Here is a 26,026-nt window from a genome sequence, read left to right on the forward strand (position 1 = left end):
TTTGTTTCAGATGCACTTTATTGAGGATGATTTTCTTTTTTATGCATTTTACTTACATACACACTCCCATACATATATATATACATGTATTTATTTATATGTAAACAGGTATGTATTTTTTTCTTTATATATATGTAAAATACATTATCAGACAACCTGGTTAAGTGCAGCCCCAGACCTGTCTCAGTGTTTCTTAGGATCCTGTGTAGAGTTCTTTCTGCATTTATCTCTAAGACTTGTGATTATCCTTACCTGCAGCTTCTCCATTTCCACCTTCCATTTCTGTTCCTGGCATGATTGGGCTGGCACCTCTGACACCTGATAAGCCAGCAGATCTGTTTCACTATGTCCTTTCTGGATTCTTGGGACAACATTAATCTCACCTAACTTCAAGTATCTAGGGCAGAGAGAGTTATGCTGATCACTGCCAGCTCCCACTACAGTCAGTGCAGAGAACCAGTCCCTTCTAGAGACCCACCCCTTTGTCTGTCCATGTGCCTCTGCTTTCCACTGACAAGGCAGAGAACCAACATGACCTGGTTCAGATGCAAACATCCAGATTGGCAAGGTAAATTCCACTGTCTGTTTTACATTTTTATTGACTCCCTGCTATTAATATGCTCAAGATCACAAAAATGTACATTTTCACAATATATCAGTATCAGCTGTAATGCTTTTGTATTCCTAATCACAAATAACATGCAAATCATTAAAAAGCCCAACACAAAAATACACACTTTTTTGTTATGTCCGTTTGTACTGAAACAAGAATAAAATACAGACAAGTTTATTGATAACTGTAAATGTTACTGTTGATGCAAAATAGATAACAATACTCTACACTTAGGTATTATAACTCTTCCCCATGCAGAGCAGAACCAAATCTAAAGTAAGAAAATTATTTCATTCAGTGAAAAAACTTCCTTTTAATAAATAAAGAACTTGTTATGCACGTTTTGATGAGATGAAATTATTACAGCTATCAAGCCTTCTTAATTAAAAGCTACAAATCATTGAACAAAACTGAACTCAAGCTTTCAGGAAACAAAACAGCTACAATACAGAACTCAGGTGTTTGTATTTATAAATATATATATATATATACACATATACACACAAATAAAAGGAGCATAAGGGATAAAATTGCTTTCCTTTACAGAAAGGAATTGAGCACTCTCCACCAACTCCCAGCATTTACCATGAAGATACCTCATGCAACTGCTTTAGCTCCTGCAGGCCGTGTTCACATATTTGCTATTGGCTTGCATTTTATCCTGCAGGAATTAAAAAACAAACCTGCCTGTCCCTGTACCTCTAGGATAAGAAAAGGAAAGGCTTTGTTTCACAATAAACCCCACTCTCTTCAATAAAACCATTAGCCTGTGGGCTAATTGTAAGCTTTTTGCAAATATTTTGCAAGATCTAATATTTCTTCAAGTTAAAGTCTCTTAAGAATCAAAACACATTGATTCTTTTAGAAAACAGAACTGAGCAAAACGTTCAATGTACTAAGGTAAATCTCATTTACTTGTCCTGGACAGAGTTCTTCAAACATGGTGGTCTAAATTAAAAGTAGCAATCTAGGCAAGGAGATTAATACATAATCAGACGATAAAACATGCATGCAACACTGCTGCATTCACATAATCCACAGAAAATGAATATTTTCTGAAAATGCAGTGTTTCTGCGTGTATTCCATGCACAGCTTTCTCAGATGAATTGCAAAGGAAATCTTGGCAGGTGATGATGAAATGAGCCCTTAAAGGATTTACAAGCTGACAAAAGCCATATGCAGCTACTGGGACTAACTCTGTAGCCTGTGACCTATTAATGCTGCCCTTTTTACCTTGGAGAAAGCTATGTATTCTCCTCAACTATACAGGAGATCTTCCATTCATTTGGCACAGTATTCTTGTGTGTTGATTTTTTCCCCCTGTGTAACAGATCTGCACCTTCAGGGATCACTGCTGGGTGCAGACAGCTCCATTTCCCATGTCTGAAGTAAGTATAGCCTGCAGCTGCTTGCTCTGCCCATCCCTGGAGAGAGGCATTCCAGCAACAAGGGAGGCCAAGTAGATTTGAAGCAGCCATGCAGAGGCCCCAGTTTACATCCTCCCATGCCAAGTCAAAGCAAGTTAAATAGCCCAGAGTATAAACTGTGGGACCCCAGCCATTGCTTTTTCTGTGATTCATCCTCCCTAGCTACAGACAGACAGCAGTAGGGAAAGGCAGTCATTGCTTTAGGCACTTGAGTTTAACCCATCCATGGATGTCAGAGTAAACCCTTAGGCTAGCAATGGAAAACCCAGCATAACCTTTGCCTTCACTGTCAGGCAGTCCAATTTTTTTGGTCTGACAACCCTCAATTGACACATTTCTTTTGCCCCAGAAAGTACAGCAATATTTTTTATGTTTTTTATGGCTGATTGATGGGGAACTGAGCAGCAATGGGAAAGCAACATGTTTACACAATAAACCCATAAATCATTTTGTAATCACTAATGAGCATTCTCAAGATTTTACTGCTGCTGATTAGAAACCTAATTCACTGGAACTGGTCACTCACTATGCTATACAAAGGGGAAAAAAAAGTCACTGGTCCTTCACGTTCTGAAAAGGGGGATGTGATAGTAGCGGTCATCCTCAGTCAGGAGAGAAATCTCATTCCATTCCCTTCGGTATTCATCTGGACAGTTTACTTGAAATTCCTCAGTATTAAACCTATGCAGTCTGTAAACTCGTATCTTTACTTGAAGTAAGTATCCAAGAAGAAACAGTTCAACCTAAAAATGAAAGACCTCTGTAAGACATTTATTTCTAGACTTGGAAAATTAAACTGATGATAATCCAAGTTAAGGCAAGTCATTTAGCTTCAAAACAGTAGACAAGGAATAAAAGGGGCCCTTTTGCAAGTGGAATAAGAAAATTTAAAGTTTCAGGGCATTCCCAACAGCCCTTCCCCTTCTCTTTTGCATGTAGAAGGAAACATCCCTCCTCGACCTGACACCATACATAACCTGCTCCCAAGCCAGCTCACATAGCTTACTGAGGAGCAATAAAAGGACTAGGTATTACTAAGACTGATACACCCTGAAAACGCGGGAAGTCTGCCACCTTGTGATCATTTGCTACATATGGAAAACATAATAGCAAAAGGGAAAGGATTCCTTGTACTTCACATATATGAAACTGGAGAACTGGCATCTTCCTTGATACTTCTTGCAAAGGATTTCTTAATCAGGAAAAAAGGTTTGGGAAAAGTTTATATCCTTGGGCCTAGCCAGCCAGAGCAGAACTTGTCCAGTTATAATCAAACTGCTCCTAAAGCTGACTGCACCATGAAACAGTTGACTTGACAATTGAAATCAGCCATTGCAAAGTGAAACCATTTGCAGAGTGGCAGTGCAGAGTTTAGATGTCAGCACTGAACTCCTCACTAATTATAAAATAGGAAACAGAAACCTTAACATATAAAGGTGAATAGTAGAGTTCTCATTACCTACTCTTAACAGACATTAGATCTCATGAGAACCAAAGGGTGGGGAGAAAAGAGAGTGATGCTACAGGGTTTGGCATAATGGAACAGATAGGAAAAGCAAAACAACAGGTCAAAACAGCACAATCTAAAATTATTTTATGTATCAAAGGTATTATTGTTCTAAACTATGTCTTATTGATAGCCTGTAGCATTTATTTTTGGTTCACTTTTGCTACAGTTTCTTTTCTGGAAGATAAATGGCTATCCATTCACTCCACTTCCCCACATCTCAAAGAAAAAAAATGGGCCAGCTGTCATGGATGACGTATGATATAATCACCTAATAATTAAAAAAATGGAGTAAGTTTTGTGATTTGTTTTTCATTTATATCCTTACCTGGTCTAGACAAAGAGAGTCACCTATGGAGTTCAGATGATTCATCATGAAACTCAGAGGGTCAGACGAAGAATCACGAGCAAAGAGAAGGCTAAAAAGGTTGTGTACATGTTCTCCCCTGCACTTTATCTGCTCATAGGCTTCGACAACTTCGTAGAGCATGATAAATTTTACGGCCTCATATAGTTTGTATTCCTTGCTTTCATCAGAAAACAGTATATTACACATGTTTCCTCTTTGTTCAGGATCTCTTGTAGCACTTATTTCAGCCCACTGGAAAGCACACAGAAGAATAGTAATAAAATTATTAAGAATTCTGTTTAACACAAAAGATTGCAAAACAGGAAGACAAGCCTCATCTAAGTGCAAAGCACCTATTAATCGACACAGCCTAGGCACAACAGCATTTGCAGGCAGCAGCCCCTAATCTGACCAAGACTTGAGGTTCAACAAGGCCAAGTGCCAGGTCCTGCACTTGAGTGTCAACAACCCCAGGCAGCACCACGGGCTGGAGGCAGAATGGCTGGAAAGTGGCTCAGTGGAAAAGAGTGGAAGAGTGGTAGTGTTGGTCAACAGCAGCTGAACATGAGCCAGCATGTACCCAGGTGGCCAAGAAGGCCAATGGCATCCTGGCCTGGATCAGCAATGGTGTGGCCAGCAGGACCAGGGCAGGGATTGTCCCCCTCTGCTCAGCACTGGTGAGGATACACCTCAAATCCTGTGTTCAGTATGGTCCCTCACTATGAGAAAGACATTGAGGTGCTGAGAGTGTCCAGAGAAGGGAAACAGAGCTGGTGAAGGATCTGGAGCACAAGTCTGATGAGGAGCAGCAGAAGAAACTGGGGTTGTTTAGCCTGGAGAAAACAAGGCTGAAGAGGAAATCCTACCACTCTCTACAGCTACCTGAAAGGAGGATATAGCTGGGGGAGGGGCGTCAGTGTTTTTTCCCAATTAACATGTCATAAAACAAGACAAAAAGGCCTGAAGTTTTGCCAGGGGAGATTGAGATTGGATACTAAGAAATAATTCTTCATCAAAAGTATTGTCAAGCATTGGAACAGGTGGCCCAGGGAAGGGGTTGAGTCACTTTTAAATACCTGGAGGTATTTAAAAGTGTAAATATGGCACTTGTGGACATAGTTTAGTGCTGGGTTAATGGTTGGACTTGATGATCTTAAAGGTCTTTTCCAACCTAAATGATTCTATGATTCTATGACAATGGAGCTGGGAAAGGCAGCAAAGAACCCTGTTAGTAAAAATAGGCAAAAATCCATCTCAGTGGCCAAACACCATCTTTATAAAAATAAAATGAAGTTGGGAGCTCGGCCTCATGCCCAGTAACAGCATAATGCATCACAGAGTTGCTTTGAAACAATTTGTTAATTGTAAGGATTAATTTATTCTGTTGACTTGAAACTTTTTTCTTTAAAATGCAGTTTAAATGCTTCATGCACTAACATCAGCTAAAAGAACTACAAAAAGCTAAAAATAAAAGCCAAATAACCCAACACTGGGAAATGCAAAGAGCAACCAGAACAAAATGATAACTGCACATAACAACTACCAGGCACATCTCAAGAAGACAGACAGCTGTCACTTTGGCACAGCAAGGGTGCAGGCAAGGGACCAGATCTCTATTTTAATTCCCTATTTTTCTTACTTTAGCTTTGCTTCTAGAGCTAAATATGTCTGTTTGGGGTTTTGGGATGTTTTTTAAATTAACAATTACTATCACTTGCAGAAGCGCAGAAACCTCAGAGTAGCTTAAGAAAGGTGCAAGGTCTTGACAGGCCAACTCTTTATCTCTGTTTCAGAAGACTTTGGGGTTACTAAATCTCCCCAGGTTTTAAATATGTAAATAAGAATTATAGTCCTGGGTTAGGAATGATGGCAATCTGGCAATGCTGAGCAGAGGGGGTGGTGTGGCTGACAGGTCATTGCAATCAAGTGCTTAAGCCCACAGAGAGAAATAACAGCAAAAATAGGTAATTAAAACATTTAATGGGGATAGAAGCAAAGAAAATACAATTGTTTAAGAAGAAAATCCCCTGTTCATTTGCTCCTTCACATCTGGGGAGGGAATCCAGAAGCATGTCATACAGTATGTTTATTTTTAATCAAAATGATGAGATATGCAGGAGCCACTTGATGGCAAGGACTGGCTGTGGGGAGGTTGGCCTCCCTAACTTGCAGGTGACTCCCAAGTGCTTGGCATAGTGCATCACCAAAAGCTGGATTCCCCTGCGGGAGAGGTGATGCCTTCCCAGTAACCCAGCAGTCTGAACATGGGAGAGAGACTGACTGCCCCACAAATATGTAACCAGGAGAAGTTCCTTAACTCTGTCTGAACCCATTTCTCAGGGCTTTTACTCCTCCCAACAATTTCCTAGATACTCACATTTGTCTTTAATGCCTCCATACATTTGCGCAACTTCCCAAAGGCATTGGGTCCCGTGTATCTTTCTGGCCCAAAACTGTATTGCTGAATCCAGTTACAACCTTGAGAATACAAAAGCTTTTCAGGGAGCTGGGGGAAAAAAAACAGAAGGCAAGCTAATCATAACCATAACAAGAAGTAGAGTGTTAGTTTATATAAACTTGTCTACATGCAATTTAAGATGTGGCTCTATCATCTGTACCATTCAAACAACAAAGTAAATGGACCTCCCAACTCAAATGCTATGAAGGAGGATCCACTTCTGCCAAATCCTCAAGAAACTTAAAACAGGGACAGCCAAAAAGAGATGAAAATATGCTCTCAGCAAAATATATAACCCACACTCTGAAAAAGCTGGATACTTCCAAATTCAGTGAGGTATTTATGATTACAGACACCTTCCAGTCTGCACACACATCTCTACAGGCAGAAGCTACAGATCCCACCTCCCTGCCACTATCTCCTGCCAGAGCTCCTGAAGCCCAGGGCAGGATTCCTTCTGCTCCAGCAACACAACAGGTCCCAAGTGAGCCACTGAGCTTTGCATGGATGTGGATGGGGAGGATTCAAATAACCTGTTGTGTTAAGGGAGTGACATCTAGCAGGATGGCAGTAACATTCATCCATCCACTTTTGCTTTTTTTTTAAAGTCATTTAGACTCATGTTCACATTGGTATATTTGGAGCAGGGACAATTTCTCAATTAAATGTAGTTCAATGATTTGGAAAAACTCTTTAAATTCCAATAATGATTCTCTACTTCGACTGCCAACACATCACTTTTCACACTGAACAAAGCTTCCTTTTGCATGGATAGCTGAAATGTGTTCATTTAGGAAATGAATTTTACCTTCAATATATCTCTTTCCTTCATCCATGAAGGAAAAGGAATGCCTTGGCTGAATATCTGAAAAAGCACTGCTCTGAATACACTATAGTTGTCCCTCCTGACTTGTCTTAGGTATTTGATATGACACCTCCTAAACAACTCTTCATATGCCTAGAAAGAAAGAAACAAACAAAAAAAAAATAGCAGTAAAAAAAGTTAAATCTTGGAAAGAAAACATTTGAACTCCAGTTCCAAACTACTCATAAGAGGGAGCTAGGGGAATTAGAGAGTACATTTTTAAGATTTACAAACAAAAAATGTTAAACACCATGTTTTTGTAAACACCTTAGACTGGTGCTGCCCCTTAAGAGTGATTCTACATTCTTTCCAAACCCAGCAACTTGTTCAAGTCTGCACTGCTGCGACTGTAAACATTCACATGGTCACCCAAATTACAGCAAGTCAACAAAGATTTCCATGCCATAACAGCATTAACCTCACCCGCTTCACAGTTTGCACTGACACGCGAGATGCAGCAGCAAAAGGGCAGGAACAGGTATCTGGAGAAAATTCCTTTTGGCAAAACCATCTCCTTACATTGACCTGAATCCATCATGCAACACTGACCTGAGGCTGAGCAGATCTGGCAGCTCTGTGCTGAAGCAGACAGCCCTTGGTCCAGCTACACACTCTGCTTTACCTCTGGCTGCCACCTGAGCCACCTGAGCCCTTGTTGAGACAATTCTGAGCAATAAGCTGGCAGAGAATTGGGGAGAGGATGCTACAGTCCCACAGGCTGCTCCATCGCTCTTCCCGTTTGCTTCCTGAAGGGGGCAGCAGGATGGGCTCAATCCCTCATTCTCTGTTCACTTGGCTGCTCCCTCACCCCATCCCACCACCACTTCTCAGCTGCACTCTTCCCCCTCACTCTTACTTTATCAGCTGATATAGTAAGCCTACAGAACTCTTCCTGCTGGGGGAGCTTCCTGCTGCTTCAGCAAGCTTGAGGGCCTCAGACAAGGCTCTTTCTGGATGGCCTGCTTTATCAGCTCACCCCATGGGTGGACCACATCCAAAATAAGATACAAGAGCCAGCACAAAAGGAGAGGGACTGCTTAGCTAGAGCAAGGTGAGAAAAAGGGAGAGACAAGACAAACACGGTACTGCCCCTTTTGGGGACAGCAAGCATGTTATGCTGGTTAAGGATCTCACAAGATCTCATCCTAAGATGTGCTCCTTACCATGGCAACTTCTACCTGATGTAACCAGACATCCACTTGCTGCTCCATATACAGTTGTCTCCTTTTCAGGTCTGATCATCCAGAAGGCATGTGGATTTTCTGAAAGGCTTTTTGCCCAGTATGGGCTTGCAAATTTATTAGAAGTTTTGCCATCTTCTGTTACTTGCTCCTCCCATTAGTTTTTGGCCTTGTGTGTTGTTGTTCTGTGAACTTTTGGCACTGCGGTGTTCTTGTACTTAATGTGGCAAAACTGGATCTTTTCCTCTGTTCATCACCTGAACACAACTCCAGCTTTTTGAAAACTATCTCCTTTTTTCTACAACTCCTTTATGCTACTATTTATCCTTACCAGCTTCTTTTAACCCTTTAAGTCCTTCTTGGTATGCATTTGCTCTGTGATTCCAATACCACCACCTAAAGCCACAAATATGTCAAATACACTGGTGCAGTTGAGCTTGTACTGCCTGCAGTGCCCTGTGCAGGGGAAGACACCAGCACAGCAGTGCCTGGGCTGGGATGCAGAGCTGGAGCAGAGGGACTGTGCCCAAAGGCATGGGATGGCCACCATCCAGCACTCTGGCTCTGTGCCTGCTGGGCACCACCCAAGCTGGCACGGGTCAGATGCTCCTGCCCTGCCTGCCCCCAGCTGCAACTGATGTTGCCAGAGAGGGGAGGGCTGCTAAGCATGGACCTTCAGAGCCTGGAAGAGAAATGGATGTGGTGTTTCCTTCCTCCCTGGAGTAAGAGTTTTTGCCTTGAACTAAAGGCTAGCCAAGTGACAGTGTCTAAGACCAAATAATTTAGGCTGTATTACTGAGGATTTTTCCTGTTGAGGTTACTGTGTGGGTTGCTGGTGCTAGAGGGGGGAATTCAGAATATATGCAAGCCTAAAACTTGACCTATATTTTGACCTATACTACTGTACTCTTTATTTAGACCCATGTTCATGCTGTCCTTTTTGCTTTTCATTTGACTAGCCAGTGTAGCAGGCTTTGGTAGCCACTGCAGCTGCTTGCACTGGAAGTGCTATATCTTTCCCAGGTACTGCTTCTCCCCTGTCCTCATGCAGAGATTAAAATTTAACTCTTACCTCCCTCATGTGTTTGGCCTGCTTTGTTTCTCCTTTCCATTCTCTCACACTATAACCAAGTAGATCAACTTCTGGCAGCACACTGAGATTCCCTAAATTGAGATTGATTCACAGATTAGTTACGTTCTGCTGTTCTGCATCAAAAGGGGAATTGCGAGGGTGATTAATGGATGTGGAGTGACAACAAAAAGCTTACTTATGAGTTTTCTCTGAAGGAAGTTGCTCCACCTGAAATACAAAGGATAAAACAGGTGTCAACGAGGAGGTGTCAAAGGTCAGTATTTACTGAAATAAGCGACAGTGTAGAAGATTAAAGTCTGCATAATAAAAACCTACCGTTTAAATAGCTGTGCTAAAAAGCTGTATAGCCTTCTACAATACCAAAAAACAGTGGTGAGGAAAGACATGCTTAACATTAGCTGCACTTTCACTTTTTGCCACATGAGACACAAGGATTCCTTGGTGGTTGCTGTCCAGGACCACACCTCATGCCTTCCTAATATAGGGATAAAAAGAGACAGGGAAAAATTGTATCACTATTTTGAAGTACTTGTTTCTATTTGTTTTTTTACAAACAGAAAGATCATCCAAGTATGATACCACTCCAAATGAAATACAAAACATGACATGCAAAAGATTAGTATATTTTACTTAATACACATAATTTATATTCTTAGTTTTTCAAGTTTCTAGGGGTTTGAGTGCACGTGGTTCACATTTACACACTTTCCTGCACACAGTGAAGGCTACACATATAGTTACAATGGAGTCACAGGAAGACTGGTGTCAAAGCCACTGCTCAGTAACAAACCCCCCCCCTTTTCTTCTTTTTTACTTCAGGATGTGCTGATCTAAAGACCTGGACTGTCATTATTTTGTCTCTAAGTCTTGGCTTTAAAGACCAGGGGCTCCTAGGATTTATTTGTAGTCGACAAATGGGCCATATAAGGCAATATTAGCTGACTAAGCATCATACGACTGCCTGGGGAATTAAAGGAATGTTCCTGCCTCAATTTGGGTAAGTTTAGGGTCAATTTAAAACTCCAGAGAAACATCCTCTCCAGGGATGTGGCAAAAATCTCAGGAGATCGTCACAAAGGAGGGGCATGCTCACTGTTCTTCACAGATGTAAATAAGGACACAATTCCGTCGCTCCCTTGGCATTACAGACAAGGTTAGGAAAGGTTATGGTTGTCTATTGTTGATAAGAAGCCCTAAAATGGAGAGAGGACCTGGAGACTGAACAGTTGACAAAGGCAGTATCTGCTCCCTAAGAGAGAAATTTGTTCTCTGGATGAAATTTGAATATAAGAAATTCCCAGATCTCATGAAGAACAGCTGCTCTGTTATGAACTTACTTATTGCTTTAATACAAAACTTCAGGAGAATTCAACTTTTTATAAAGGCATCCACAGAGGAGGCTGAAAAGATTCTTCTCCAAGGAGTCTACAGAGGGAATTACTCATTCCACATAGTTTTATGTCAGCTGAACTTCTGCCCCTCCTGGCTTTAACAGAAAATTTAAGAGGGGCTTAAGTTTTCCAAGTAATTTAAGCCTATGCACTGTGGACAACAATCCAGTTAAAGAGTTACATATCAATTCCAAACTTAGCAACAAGATAAACAGCAATGCACTCATTTTTACAAGCACTGTTGCATATATACAGAGCACTGCTGATACTTGGCCTTTCCCAATATTCTGTTGTTTGAAGAAGTTGTATTACAAGATGTTGGATGCAAATCATCTGGTGGTGAGACCCAGACCTTGTCTCCCCCATGAACTAAGGGCAGGCTAAGAGCTGTAAATGAAAAGTTGCCAATAAACTTTAAAGATATAATCAGAGGTGGAGTTCGGGTGCTAGTTCTGAAGCTGCAGAAAATGTTTATTACTGATGCCAAGTAACAGACAACAAAACATCAGCTGTAAAGTTTGGCAATGGAAAACCTCATGGAAAAACTGGACACTCCCACTTACAGTTCACACGCACATACACACAGTTACTGCTGAGGGACACCAGTAGGCACATTCTCAATAAGCACACAACCTTCTACCTAGAGAACAAAAACTGACAAATGCAAATCCCAGCAGAATCAAGCCATTGCAAATTTTTTCACTCTCTTCTTTAGGATAAAGGCATCAGCATTAAAGAAACCTCAGTGGACTGTGAATAACTGAACCTTCTGTCAACTAGAATGGAGCCTGATGGCTCACAGAAGTTGTTCAGCCCATGGATCAGTGGGTATTCTGGATTTACACTGTTGTATGCCAGCCAATGATGATTTAAATTAAATTATTTTACACCAATTTAAATATGCAGTATCAAAACAAAGTTGCAGCAGACTTTAATTTCATTACTTAAAATGACTGTATGGTCCACTCTCACTTTTGATTTTGAACAAAGTAGGCCTATAAAAACATCAAGAGCTGGTCCATCTGTTAAAGCGACAGACTCTGCATTATGGAGTACCAAGAAACACATGTGAATGCAAAATTTCTTCCTTTACCCCTTTTACAGGCAGAAAGATGAGAGCTCCACAGCAGCTTTTAAACTGAATCAAGCTATCATTTGAAAAAGCTTCTGTTGGTAATAATACTGCAGAAACTTCAGACTACTAGAGTTCAACCAGCTCTCTTTCAAAGCATGTTGTTAACAAGTGCATAAGCAACTGCTCTCCAAGGAGTGCTGGGAAGCACTGCCTTACTGATTTCCATCAAAAACACAAATCGATGTCAGAGAACACGAGATAACCAAACATTGTTCACCCATTTTTATTTAATATGGGGGATTTATAAATAGGTATTTCCCTAATAGAAAGCCTAATGGGTGATGGGAAAACCTGTAAACAAGTGATTTTGAGTATTTTTGCTACACTTGTATTGCAACATACCTTGGACTTCATAAAATTTCCCTGCTGTCACAGGAAAGCTGCTGTTCAAACAGCATTTGTGACTCAGTTAATACTTTCAGTGCTTATGTCACACTTTGAAATTAATTACATTTTTTATTCAAGTAAATGACATTTAGAAGTAGCAGTTGGATCGCAAAGTGCTGCTGGCAAAAATACATCATGAGCATAAATTAAAGAAGGTGGCAGCTTAAAATAGAACTTTCCACCCCCCTCCCTGCACCCTCCAAAATTCTTCAGAAACCAGCGAGCAATTAAATTAATAACACATTAATAGAGGGAGTAAAATAGACCCACAGATTTTTAAACTGAATCCATTCCCTGAGATATGGGCACAATTCATCCTGTTGCTCAGGAGAATTTGGTGCTGTGACCAGCTGCTGGGCTCCTTGAAGACTAACTGTGAGCATCACCATAATGACAGGGAGGCCTGACTCTTCTGCCATGCAGGAATTTGGGAGAACACAGACTGAACAGTGCTGGAGTACGAGCCAACAGCAGTGTTTATCTTACAATGCAAGTAGTGCACACACCATGTTTTCTTTTCAAGCCACTTCAGCTTCCTGCTAGTGCCAAGCCTTATGCTTTTAGCCCCCACAAAGTCAGCAGGAGAGACACACAGAAGAAGACCAACAAAAAAAGCCAGAAAAAAAGATAAGTAAGAGACATATGTAACATCTGTTCCGTTCTCAAGTAACTCAGGAAGAATCTCTAAAGTATTTGCTTCACATTTGACTCCCTCAGAACTGCCACCTTAAATATGAATAATTGATGAAATGCAAAATGTCAGAGATCAGCTTGGGACCCAGCAGACAGCACTGTATGCATTACTGAATATTCCAGCATGTCTGACACCACATTCACACTTTACATTTTTTCTCTGTGCTGTTAACAAGGCCATCAGAAAGACAACAGAGCATCTTCCCAAATTAAAACCCGACAGAATGATTTCTTTACAGGACATTCCTCTTCACCATCTTTTTGGTACTGAAAGCAGGACACAGGACTTGTCACCGTAAAGTGGCCAGGTTTCATACTCCTATCACACAAAATTATGTTCCTAGCTCTCAAGAAGCAGGTATATCCTCATTCAAAGAGGGAGGCAGAATGTGAGACCCCTCTGTCAAAGCCCTTCTGCTGCCCACCTGTACTCCTCCTTCTCCCTCCTCTGCTGGATGCACAGCTAGGAAGGGACACCACTCAACTGAGACATGCAAGGCTTGGCATGGAGCTCCAAGTCTGCCTGTGTTCAGTGTATGCATACAGAGTTCTCTTCACAGTAGCACATTGCTTTTTTCCAGATTCTACAGAGTCAGTAGCAAGGTATGTCACGGAACAGCCTAAGTCCTTCTTTTTTAAAGGAAAACAAACAAACTTTCCCCATAGAGCAGGCACAAACACTAGCATGATGCACACAGACCTCAACTGAATGAACCAAGAGGGAGCCACAGAAAATTTTTTATTAATTACACAAAATCAATACCTACAAAAGATTACATTCCTTAACAGCTTAGAAGAGAGAAATTTGCCTTTTTAAGTGGTGCCAAGAGGTTACAAATTCTTTGATTTCCCAGTTTATTATCAGCAACACACCAAAAAAAAAATAAACAACTGAAAACAGATCAAACACACTCCAAGAGATGTGGGAAGCACTTCTTAATTCAATAACTATTTCATTACAAACCCCTTCCTTTACAGAGCAAAGCTATGTCAACTTGTTAAGCAACATTCACCTGCTCTAACAAACAGGAGTGATGAGGATCTCTCCTTGGTATAATAAGAAAAAGAAAATAATTTACAGGCAAAGATGGTAATCATCAGTGACACATCAGAAGTTCAACCAGGTCTGCTGATCATATCTCTTCCAGTCAAAAATCCCCAACCAACCCCAAACAGAATCCCAGCCCCAAACCATAACTACAATCACACAATTACCTAGAAAACAGAATAGTTTTGGTAACACTGAGGACCATCAGTTGCAAGAAAGGTTTTATTTACACAAATGCTCTGCACAGGGCTGTCCCAAGAGCCCTCTTAGCTCCCTCAGGTTTTTTTTCAGAAAAATATAGAGAATGTAGAGCTGGCAGCCTTCTTCAGACTAGGGAGATCCTCAACAGGAACTGCTGGCGTTAATGCATCTATCCAGTTGTGACACATACTTACTCCTACTGTGCAGCAACAACCCTAGTGTGTTCTCACCTACTGTGTGATTATCTAAAATATACCTTGCTAGAGCTACCTTTACAAAACCAATCTCAGCTACATAATGAAGATATTAATGCATGCCTTAGCCTGCACATACAATTTTCTCTCTACAAATGCCTGTGAGAACAAAAGGAAAGTTCAGTTCTTGATTTCCTGTACAATTCAGCTTCCTTTTTAAGAAACAGAGTGCTTTATCCAAGACCTTGAGATGAATAACGCTTAACCACACTTCCATTTAAGTAAGAAAAAACATGAGAGAAGACTTCTGAGAATTTACAGTCCAGAATACTGGATGAGAAACACATGAAAGGCATTTCATGCCATAAAAAAAAAAATTAATCTCTCTAAAACTCTTACTCCCGAGTAAAAAAAAAAAGAAAAAAGAAAAAAGAAAATAACCTCCTTTTAGAGAAGAAGCCTCTGAAATCTCTGCTACTGTTTTTCTTAATGTGGAAAAAATCTGTTCCCATTCAGAATTGCTATTTAATGCCTGTACACTTCAAAGAGAACTTACGTAAATGAACTAAATCTATTATTTGAAAGAAACCCACTCTAAGAATTCTTATTCTGCTTGCTGCAGAGTTGCATGTTGAGTCATCCCTAATGCCACTCATAGTTGCTGTTTCACAATTCTCAAAATGCTTTTTTTTTTTTTTCTGTGCTTAGTCCAAACTGACAGAATAAAGGAAATACTTTCCTCCTGAACATCTTAAGTCTAGCTGACAGGTATAAATACCTTGAGTTTTTTATGTTGGTATGTCTAGATAACTGAAACCTGGTTAGGAGATAAAAAGAAGTCTTCCTTATCATAACAATTATTCTCCTCCTCCTCCTGATTTTTAAACCTTGTTTGCTAGATGTCACAAGACTTGTACCTACCACCCAACCCTCCAAGGCTGCACAGTCATGAGGCTGGGTATACCACAGGCAGCATCCCTCCTGGTCTCTCCAGGCAGAGGTCCAGTGGCAGCTGCCCCACTCCTGGGGTTCCCCAGTGCAGGAAGGGAGTACCCCTGGTCCTGCCTGGATGCTTTGTAAGCACACAATGCAGGACAGCACAAGGAATTTTAAGTTTCTGTCTGTTGATAAAAAGCTATCCCAACTGATAGCCAGGAAAACAGCAGAATCAAATAACCCATGACAAACAAAAAATCAGCTCTTCTGAGCTTGTTTACTGTCCGAGGAGAAAGCCAGACCCCTCTCACCCAGCTGCACCCATATTGCTCATCCTTCCCATCTCTGGACAGGGTCTGACTGCCTAACACAGATTTTGTGTCTGTCTTCAGAGCACAGCCCTCTCCTAAAGTGTACCTGGTTCTGTGTGCAGGCCATGCAGAGCTGTGTATTTTTCACGCAGATTAGTTTAAATTACATTTAATTTAGGATTAATAATCACAAAGTATTCGTATCTCCTGGTGGGACACCAGACCACAAAGCTTGTGCTTTCCCAGTGGTATGTGCAGAGGTTATTCCAGCAGTGTTATCTGCTTGCTTGGGAGTTTCACTTGTATCTTGCCCTCCTTCCAAAACAGATTAGAAGCACAAAGCAAGGCCAAAGAAAGCAAAATATTGAAGCCATCACTCTGAACACAAATGACAGAAACTGGTCTTGCATCTCCTTCTCTCTACCTCTCAGTGTTCAGTCTGACGAAAGTCAAAACTTCAGCTTTGTTTTGCAGAGCTCATGGTATTTGTATGGAAGCAGCTGGAGTGCTTAAACCCTGCTCTCTCTTAATCATTTAAAGGGCAACATTTTCAAACTGGCATGTTTTAATTAGCTCAAGCACACAGGAGTCCTCTGCCTTTTTGTGAGAGTGCTTTACCAGGCACGTCTGGACTAAAATCTTAAACAAAAAAGGCATTTTTAAAGGTAAAACTGATTGCATCAAAATAACTTAAATTTCCTTTACTATGACACAGTGCAATACCAAAGTCATAGCTAACAGAAACAGTTCATAAAGACGTGATTCAAGAACTCAGAATATTCTGTGCAGAAGCTCTCTACTTGCAAAAGCACATTATTAGTATTAGTATAATTATATAGAATAATATCATTGTCATTATTGCTATTATTGTCATAGCTAATGTACAGCTGGTATTTTTACAGACGTTTGGATGCAAGAGAAGTTTTAGGCAAAGCACTCTAGACTTCACTTTGAGGGATCAAGATACACACAGGGATCAAGAGACCAGAGCTCCCTGACACCTCTGCATTTGCACAAACCGCCTTAAAACTGGACAGTTACATGGCAAGGTCTACATAAGATATGAATCATCTAGCCCTCTAAAATTTAGTAAAGAGTGACCCTACATACCAAGCTCTTCTTGAGGGGCTGGCACTTGGCAGAGGCACAACTTGCAATCACTTGACTTGTAAAGTAAGAAAATGAAATACAGGGTACTGGATAGTTTATGACACAAAACCTGGCAGTATAAGTTTTAAAGCTCTTCATTTACATGAAATCCCCTATTTTTAAGGCCTTGGCCTTTGGCAAGCACATCACAGCTAAAATTCATGTGCAGGAAATGACACAAAATGAAACCAGAATTGAAGGACCATAAACATATCTCCAGGTTGCTCCCAAACAAGTACATGGTGCTGTGCTGTGCTCAGAGCAAAACTGGGAAAAACAGGTAAGTCTTCTCTTTGTCATACAGACAGACCTGAACCAAGTATTTAAGTTTGCAAAAGACCAATTTTGCACAAACTCAGCAATTAAAACCTTGCTAACAACTTGAGGGAGGCGATTCTACCCCCCACTGTCGCGACAGCCCACCTGCAGTACTGCATCCAGCTCTGAGACCCCAACAAGAGAAGGATGTGGATGTGGATGAAGCACCTCTCCTATGGGAACAGACTAAAAGAGCTGAGGTTGTTCAGCCTGGAGAAGGGAAGGCTCCTAGAAGATCTTACAGCACCTTCCAGTACCTAAAGGGGCCTACAAGAAAGCAGGAGAGAGACTTTTTACAAAGAGAGGTAGTAACGTGACAAGGGGTAATGGCTTTAGATTGAAAGAGGACAGGCTTAGGTTAGATATCAGGCAGAAATTGTTCACTGTGAGGCTGGTGAGGCACTGGACCAGGCTGCCATGGGAAGCTAGGGATGTCCCACCCCTGAAATGGCTCAAAGCCTGGCTGGATGGAGTTGTGAGCAACTGGCTCTAGTGAAAGGTGTCCCTGTGCAGGGCAAGGGGGTTGGTTGAAACTAGATGATCAGTAGAGTCCCTTCCAACCCAAACCATTCCATGGTTTTATGATTTCCCAGCTGGCAGCTGACCTGTGGGAAGTGCCAAGCACCTTGCCCTGATGCTGCTTTGCTGCACAGATGCAAGAGGAAAATTGATGATGGTCAAAGCCTCACAGACACCACATCACCTCAAGGCACCAGTTTGATGCTCAGGTACACATTTCTCACTTTCGTAGCATCATTTACCCAATGTGACTACCGTGCCCTGGAAACATAAACACTGAATACTTAAAATATGTAGAAAACCTCAGCAACACATTATGTATGGACAAGGAACCTGAGACAGGGTCCTGCCAAAGACCACAAGTAGAACTAGCAAAATGGCCAGAGACTGAGCATAGACAGCCACATCTTCCCACACTTTTAAGCCTCCACCATCACAGAATATGGTTCAAATGAGACAACACAAGTCTTCTGCTCAGCCTACAGCATTCTCCCTTGAACAATGTTGATTGAAAGAAAAGTGGGGGCAGCACAAGTTGCCTTGCTTGACACATCTCTCTGCACAGGTTCATAGTGGCATCTGTCCCCACTGGTGACATGGGGACAGGAGCTAGAGACACACCTCCTCTCTTTGGCAGGAGCTTCCAGCACCTCCCTACAGGCTACAGAGAAATCCCAAGCATTTGGGTCTGGATCTGGAGGATGCCAAAAAGTACAGTGTGTAGAGCAGTGAAGAAATGGGAAGAAGCCACAAGCACAGTGTAAGGCTGAAAAGAAACTAAAAGCTGCTGACTTAAAAATTTCTCAGAAAATTAATGAAGAAGCCTGTAGAAGTTCTGAAGTATTTTACAATGTTTGCCTTCACTGAAGCCCTCTCCAGAAGGGGATAGTAGTACCCTTATTTTCTTTTTGTCCTTACTTATGGTATGGCAGAGTTTTGACATGCTTTTATGTTATCAGGCAACAAGTAGCCCAACCATGAGTAACACTGTCTATGGGAAAGAAAACAAACAGCCTTCCATCAAAAAAAATTCTGTCATATAGGAACTAAACTCTCTCTAGCACCCCAGATTGGTACAAGATCCCTAGCAACAAACCCCTCTCTGAAAACTGTCAGTGAATGCTTTTACACTACCGTGGCTGAGGAACTGAAACTCATGTTTTCTATCATGAAATGCTGACATTTTCATTAATAAGTAGCTGTTTCTCTGTCTTTCTGGACACTATTGTGTCTGATCCAGAGCACTGCAACCATGCACTGAGGAACTGGCATTTGCTATGCCAGGAATCCCAGCAACAGAGCACATGGGCAGAGTTCCCTGTTACTGCTACATGCAGGCACCATGCAGCTGCATCACCCCAGGAGGGCAGAAAGGATGCCGTGTGTTCACCAGGCCTTCCCAAATTCCCTCAAAGTAGAAAACAGATCTTCAAGTGATTCAGGGCCAGAGGTCAGACAGCAACTCAGATAAGTGTTTGACTCTAAAGAGTGCTATAACTCTTTTAGAAGTCAGACAGGCAAAAAAGTGCCATTAGAATATGACTTATGCAGCCCTAAGGTAATTAATTTAAAAAAAAATCATTTCACAGCCTAGAACGGGAGGAGATTAAGAAGCTCCTTACGGTTAATTTTATGCCATTCTAATCACACCCAAATTTAGTCATGGAAGTGTAATGAAAGCAGTGTTATTATATTACCTTTTGACTCCTGAGCACTGGTTATTCCCTGTGTTTTCAAAACAACTGAATTATAACCATATTCATCTCCTCTAGGATAGTTTGGCACTCTGACTCCCACAGTTCAGCTGCACAGGGTCAGGAAGTACAACAGAGGTATTTCTGAAATCTCAGACTCATTTGCCTGGGTAGTCATGCAAGATCAAACATTTTCAGACATTAAGCTCAAGAGAAACTGCATACATTTTTGAAAAACCCTTTAATGTTTGTTGCCTTATCCTTGGTAGATAAAATATGAGGATTCCACTTGAAGCTGTATCTAAGAAACAAGGTGGACAGAAAGCCTTGATGTTGAATGGGAAATGAACAGCATCTAAGCAGGCAACATGTTTCAAACAGTTAAACAAAATGAAAAAAACAACCTTATATCAAAAAATGGCAGAAAAGCTCAGAACTGTAAAAAATTAATATTTTAAAATACAGATGCTTATCCATAAAAGCACTTAGATTTAAATGCTGAGCATTTTTTTCTGAAAAAGCATGCCACTTTTTCCCTTCAAAATAAATCCTAACACCCTTCACCTAGTCTTATATAGATATGCAAAATGGCATCTTTTCCTCTTACTACACATAGACCCTGTCAGTTTCTAATCAAATTATCTGCCCACTAATAAAGAAATTAAATTCTTAAAGGAGCAAACTTCAGTGACTACAGAGAAGTGTTCTGAGCCTGTAATTTCTTCCTGTTTCACACACTTTGCCTTAGTTTCATCACTTGCTGACACTGGAGCGGGCCAGAGGACGGAAGTGGGAATAACGGTACTTGCACGTATTAGCAATGGAGCAGTTAGCACCATGATAGCTTAAACTCACTCACTGAATACCACAGAAATCTGGTTCTTTCTCCACTGCAGAAAACGAAAGTATAGCCTGCAAACAATTCATACAGCTCCACCAAAAAGAAGACAAGCTGGTTTAGTAAGAAAGGCAGAGCAAAATGAGAGCTGGATGAGTACTCATCAAAGCAGAAATGTATTACAGAATGTACAGCAGAAAAGCAAGCTGGCAGGGCATGGTATCTTCAGTCTAAAAGACCATTTTTCAGTGACATCAGAGATTATAGAATCACAGAATCATTTAGGTTGAAAAAGTTCTTTAAAATCAATGCTAATTGTTAACCCAGCACTGCCAATCCCACCACTAACCATGTCCCCAAGTGCCAGATCTTTTACATGTCTTTTAAATATCTCCAGGGATGGTGACTCAACCACTTCCCTGGGCAGCCTGTTCCGATGCCTGAACACTGTTTCAGTGAAGAAATTTTTCCTGATATCTAATCTAAATCTCCCCTGGTATGACTTGTTCCTTGAGAGAAGAGACTGACTTCCACCTGGCTACACCCTGCTTCAGGTAGTTGTAGAGAGCAGTGAGGTCACCCCTGAGCCTCCTTTTCTCCAGGCTAAACAACCTCAGTTTCTTCTGCTGCTCCTCATCAGATTTGTGCTCCAGATCCTTCACCAGCTCCACTGTCCTTCTCTGGACAGGCTCTGGACCCTCAATGTCTGTCTTGTAGTGAGGGTCCCAAAACTGGACACAGGATTTGAGGTGTGACCTCACCAGTGCTGAGTACAGGGGTCAATCCCTGCCCTGGTCCTGCTAACCACACTGTTGCTGATCCAGGCCAGGATGCCACTGACCTTCTCGGCCACCTGGGCACAGCTGGCTCATGCTCAGCCACGCCTGACCCCGAGGACACCTGCAGCTGGCAGGTAGGTCAGGAGGGGTGCCTCCACCTTCCTGGCTCCTCCTGAATCACATCTGCATTTACGATCCCCTTTTTCCTAAGCCTTCAGCCTTCTGCCGACAATAGGAGCCAGTCTGCAACACTTAAATTCATACTGTACACAGTGAAGAAAAAAAAGAATTAATCCCACCAGCCAACCAGGCAAACCCCGGGCGAACACCCGAGGTGCAAGCTGCTGTTTCACACTGCCGATCTCCTCGCGGGTCGGCGCTAACTCCGCGCTCAGGACACAGCAGTTCCCCAGGGAAGCTCAGTCCCGGGGGGCATTCCCAGCCTCTCCCGCCGCACACCCGCGGCCGCCTCTCCCCAGGCGGTACCCGCAGCCCCCGGGATGACCTTGGGAGCAGCTTTCCGGGAACAGCCACTCCTGGAAAACGGCCCCCGGGGAGTCAGACGGAAAGGAAAATGGGGGAAATGAAGAAACAGGAAATAAAGCCAAAGCCTCGCCGCGACTTGGCGGACCCTCCGGGACCCCCGGCAGCCCCGCCGCGCCTCACCCGCTCCGCCGCTCTCCCGCCGCGCCTCCCGGGATCCAAGGGATCCGAGCAGCTCCGGAGGCAGCGCCGGCACCGCCCGGGGCGGGGATCCCGCGGGGCCGCCCAGCTCCCGCTGCCGTGCCCGGGAGCCGCGGAGGAGGGAAAGCCCTGCCACCCAGCTAAGTTCTCCCTTTCTGCAGCAATCCTTGCCGCTCCTCCGCCAGTGCGATACACTTCGTGCTTGGGTGTCACACTGCGCTGTGTGACATTGTATAGCAGCACGGAATCGCGCAATGGTTTGGCCTGGAAGGGGCCTTAAAGATCATCTAGTTCCAACCCTCTGCCATGGGCAGGGATGCTTCCCACTAGACCAGGTTGCTGAAAGCCCCAGCCTGGCTGGCACTGAATGCTGCTAGGGATGGGGGTGCCTGAAACACTTCCAGGGATTCCAGTTCCAGGAATGGAGACCAACACCAGCATCATCTGTTTGAAATCTAAGCGTTAAATGTAAACACACCTTAATGACTTTGCAGTTGTTGGTTAGTTTTGGTTTTTCCCCAGTCATTAAATGTTGATTTCCTCAATTCGCTTTTCTACAAGATGGTGTGCATTCATCCAAAAAGAAATTCCTCTTTGCCAAGTACCTTCCTTTATAATATACTTTTTTGTGTAGTTTCTGATGTAAGTAGAGAATTTGCATTGACTGGTGTACTTGCTTTTCTGGTTACACATTACAGAACAGTTTTCTTCCATCTCACTAAGGACTTTGGAGGTGAATCAGAAAGGAATTGTAATGGTCCAAGCAAAGACTTAAATCTTTTACAGACTTACAAGCAGTTTGCTCCAGTAAATCAGTTTGTCCAGAGCTAAGACAAACTTACACAGTCTTTTGTTATTGGATTTTGTTTGGGTTTGTTTGGGTTTTTTCCCCTAAAATATCACAAGATATTTAAATGGTTGAAGATCAAGGCTTTTCATGAAACAGTGAAGAGATTTGCACTGCCTGGCATGGATATCAGGTTGTTTCTGTCTCAATCTCAGTTAATCTGGGCAGGGAACAAAATAGGCAAAACCTGCTAAATATCAGTGTGCCAAGCACTCACTTAGGTGCACTCACAGAAAGCCACAGAAAGCCACACATTTATCCAAGTAACAGAAAATCTAGGCTTAAAATCCAGCTAAAAATAGCAAAAGTAAATAGTTGAGTTAAGAGGCCTAAAGCTGTCAGTTGTGTAGTAGCATTGTGTGCTGCTCCATCAAAAAATCCATTTGGAAAGAAAAATATCCAAGTGCCACCTTCGTGCTTCTCCACAGCATCGGTTACCTGCTGCTTTCTGTCTGGACTCAGAGATTGTGCTCAATGTTGCTGTGTCTCAGGAGCTGAGAGAGATGCTGTCAGGGTACACCTCACATGGCATCCACCTGAGAAGGCCTGAAGGTAGCTAGAATTCATTTCTGAGCCACATCTTGGCTGCAGCTACCACAAACTTCAGCTTCCCTCTCCAGCTTTTTTCTTGCCTTGGCCAGGCCTCTGTTGGTGGCAGTGGATGGTTTAGCATGGCAGCTAAATCCAGGTTTGCCTCTTTCTGCCCTCTCTTAACCTGTGTTGAGATCTTAGGATCAACAAGGTGATTTCTTTGTGCAGGCAGGCTTGAAAGCTAATGTTTATCTGGCTGCTGACTCATCAGAGGAGAGAGATGAAATGTATAGCAAAAATGCTGCAGATCAACACCCGTATCAGTGAGTCCTTCCCACTTCATGGCTCTCTGCTCTCTCCTCTGTGCAATTATTGAGCACTTCAGTGCAATCTGGAGAATGGCCTTGCCCCTCTATGCATAGGAATAAGCCCTTTCCCTTTCACTACAGTTCCTGACAAAGAGTCCCTCTCTGGCTTCCCTGCCAGCTCCCTTCAGACACTGGGAGGTTGCTATGAGGTCTGCACACAATCTCCTCTATCCAGGCTGAACAGCCCCAGCTTCCTCAGCTTGTCTTCCTGGAGGTGCTCCAGTCCCCAGAACTTCATGGTCCTTCTCTGGACCTGCTCCAACAGGACAGTGTAGGGAGACAGAGAAGGCATTACACAGCCCATGCATTCAAGAGGTTTCAGCAGAAATAATGCATTCTCTGCTTTGCCTCTGAGTAGGCAGCAGTTCCACAGGGACAAGGGGACATCTCCAGGGAGCTCAGACTGGAAGCAGCCTAAGTTTGATTCTCTTCTTTCAGACTTCCTGGTCATGACATTTTGCATATGTTTGTGATACTCAAACAAGGCTATGTGCTGATGGCAAAGTTCTACTGCTTAGGGATATTTATGACATTTTCTTCCTTTAGGGAAATATTACGAACTTTCCCACAACATGAACCTCCAGGTTTTTCTGCCACTCATGGCATTTCCAAGCTGCAGCCATGACTGTGACTACCTCCCTCTGCTTGTACCCACGTGAGACTGCACAGCAATTACAGCAAAAGCTTATACTGAAAGCCATTGCTAAGCAAGTGTGAAAACATTTTAACTGTGTCTGTTTAAACCCCACAAATCAGCAGCAACTGCTATTCTCATCTGCAGGAGAGCAGCAGGATTATAATCATGGCACAAAGAATGTAAACAATTGAAAACAAGTGCTGAGACAAAGGCAACAGCATCCAACCCAGTAAAAGTAGGAAACCTAGGCGCAGAACTGGTGACAGCTTCCTCCTTCAGTTTTTCAAGTCCCTTTTTAACAGTCAAGAACCATTTCCTTGTTTATTGTAACTTATTACTGCTATCAAGGTCAGGTAGCCCAACACATAGGTAAAAGTAGTACCTAGGCAGCTGTAATCGGCAGCACAGGATTTTTCTACAGCTGATCACCAGCTTGTTGACATGCCAAAATTTATAGCCCAGCAGTATGAACTTACCAACACTTCTCTCTGAGCTAATTCTGCTTCGCTTTTCTTGTTCAGTGTAGTGGACTCTGTTCTTGCTGGCCTTCCTGTCATGTTGCCTCTGCATCTCCTCTCCAGAGTATCACCCCAGTTGGATTTTTCTCCAGTGACTGCTTTTTACTGGGGTTAGAAAATGAGTCTCTACGGACTCAGCTCGTCTTCACAGATCAACAAGCTGTGAAAGGATCTGGCTTCCTGTTTCATTTCCGTTACAGTTTTCAAAGTCACACAGGCTGTCTATGCTTCTCCATATCCAAGCCGCAAGAAAAATAATTGAGCATAACTCAGCTATTTATAAAGGTCACATTGCTACCTCCTTCTGCATCTCCCAAGTTCTCGGAGGGATGGAGATTGCAGGGTGTTTCTCAAACTGTGAGGTACCACCTATACATGGTCTCTGTCTTAGTGGTTGTCCACAGAGAGTCACAGCCTCTCCTTTTCAGCTCCAATGTTACATTCGATTGCTAAGCTCCTAACATTACTTACCATGCAATCACTGTGCCTTCTGAAGGAGCAGTCTGACCATGAAGAGGAAACAGGTGGTCCACACAAACATCCCTTCCCTATTAAGCTGTGGACCACACTATGTAAAAGCAAAGATTATATAGATATGGTTAAATACCTTCATAGGTATTGGATTTTTAATTGGATTAAGCAAAGGGTCCTTCGAGAGAGTCTTTCCTTTTCCCTTCTCTCTCATTGTTTTAAGTTAAATGAGACAAGTGGCTTCTTACAGTCTAACACTACTAATTCCTTCTTAATTGTGCTGTTGGAAGATATATCACAATACCACAGCTTACAAGTTCACTAAATCTAGTCTCCCACTCTGAAAATACCCACAAGTTCTTGTTTCAGAGGGAGAAGCAGCCACTTGCTCTTGCCTCCCAGAGATTCCTACTCTGTTAACAGTTGCTTCACATTTCACATGCATTGAAAAAACCCCAGTACAATTACTGACTCACATTTTCCCTCTCACTAGAATGTCAGTTTCCCTTTCTACCACTCTAATTACAGTAGTTTTGTCAATTTAGTTCTAAAATGCTATTTTTCCATCATCACCCTTGGATCAGGAGTTTTTATTTTTAAAAAATTGAAAGACAGTGGTGGGGGTATAACTGTTACCTATATTACGTTATTCTTTTTGTTCTTTGGCATCTCATGAGCTGCAGGTGAAATCTGCTCTCCCTGCTCCAATCCAAGGCTTGGGCCCCATGACTGCATGCCTGCTAACACTTCTTATTTCTTCATTTACTGTGGAGGAAGGAGGAGAGGAACAACAAATAATTTTCATTCCTAAAGTGTTCACTTGCTATCTTTGAATGCTTTCATACTATTCATGCTCCATGCCAGTGAGCATCCAAAGGCAGCA

The 26,026-nt window shown here is 42.4% G+C and overlaps 1 protein-coding gene across 3 annotated transcripts; it reads right to left on the reverse strand.

The window, feature by feature from the left end:
• Positions 1–24,840, reverse strand: OTULINL (OTU deubiquitinase with linear linkage specificity like). Of its 3 annotated transcripts, none has more exons than XM_085052126.1 (8): positions 24,631–24,840; positions 9,810–9,969; positions 9,670–9,701; positions 9,474–9,565; positions 7,164–7,313; positions 6,275–6,403; positions 3,877–4,149; positions 1–2,784 (listed from the first exon to the last, which is right to left on the reverse strand). In XM_085052126.1, the coding sequence occupies exons 1-8, from the start codon at positions 24,722–24,724 to the stop codon at positions 2,605–2,607; spliced, it is 1,110 nt and encodes a 369-aa protein (XP_084908252.1). In that variant the 5' UTR covers positions 24,725–24,840; the 3' UTR covers positions 1–2,604. The 3 variants fall into 3 exon arrangements, with proteins under 3 accessions (XP_084908252.1, XP_084908254.1, XP_084908253.1); XM_085052128.1 differs by lacking the exon at positions 24,631–24,840 and adding an exon at positions 21,754–21,928; XM_085052127.1 differs by lacking the exon at positions 24,631–24,840 and adding an exon at positions 10,868–10,889.
• Positions 24,841–26,026: the final 1,186 nt, after the last annotated feature.

Source organism: Lichenostomus cassidix, chromosome 2 (genome assembly GCF_008360975.1).
Source record: "Lichenostomus cassidix isolate B80296 chromosome 2, HeHo_3.0, whole genome shotgun sequence".
Taxonomy (NCBI): Eukaryota; Metazoa; Chordata; class Aves; order Passeriformes; family Meliphagidae; genus Lichenostomus; species Lichenostomus cassidix.

Coding starts and splice junctions, on each gene's coding strand:
- OTULINL (XM_085052126.1), bottom strand. CDS start 24,724: ATGCAGAGGCAACATGACAGGAAGGCCAGCAAGAACAGAGTCCACTAC. Junction 9,702..9,809: donor TTAGCACAGCTATTTAAACG/GTAGGTTTTTAT, acceptor TTTGTATTTCAG/GTGGAGCAACTTCCTTCAGA. Junction 2,785..3,876: donor ACTCTCTTTGTCTAGACCAG/GTAAGGATATAA, acceptor TTTCATTTTTAG/GTTGAACTGTTTCTTCTTGG.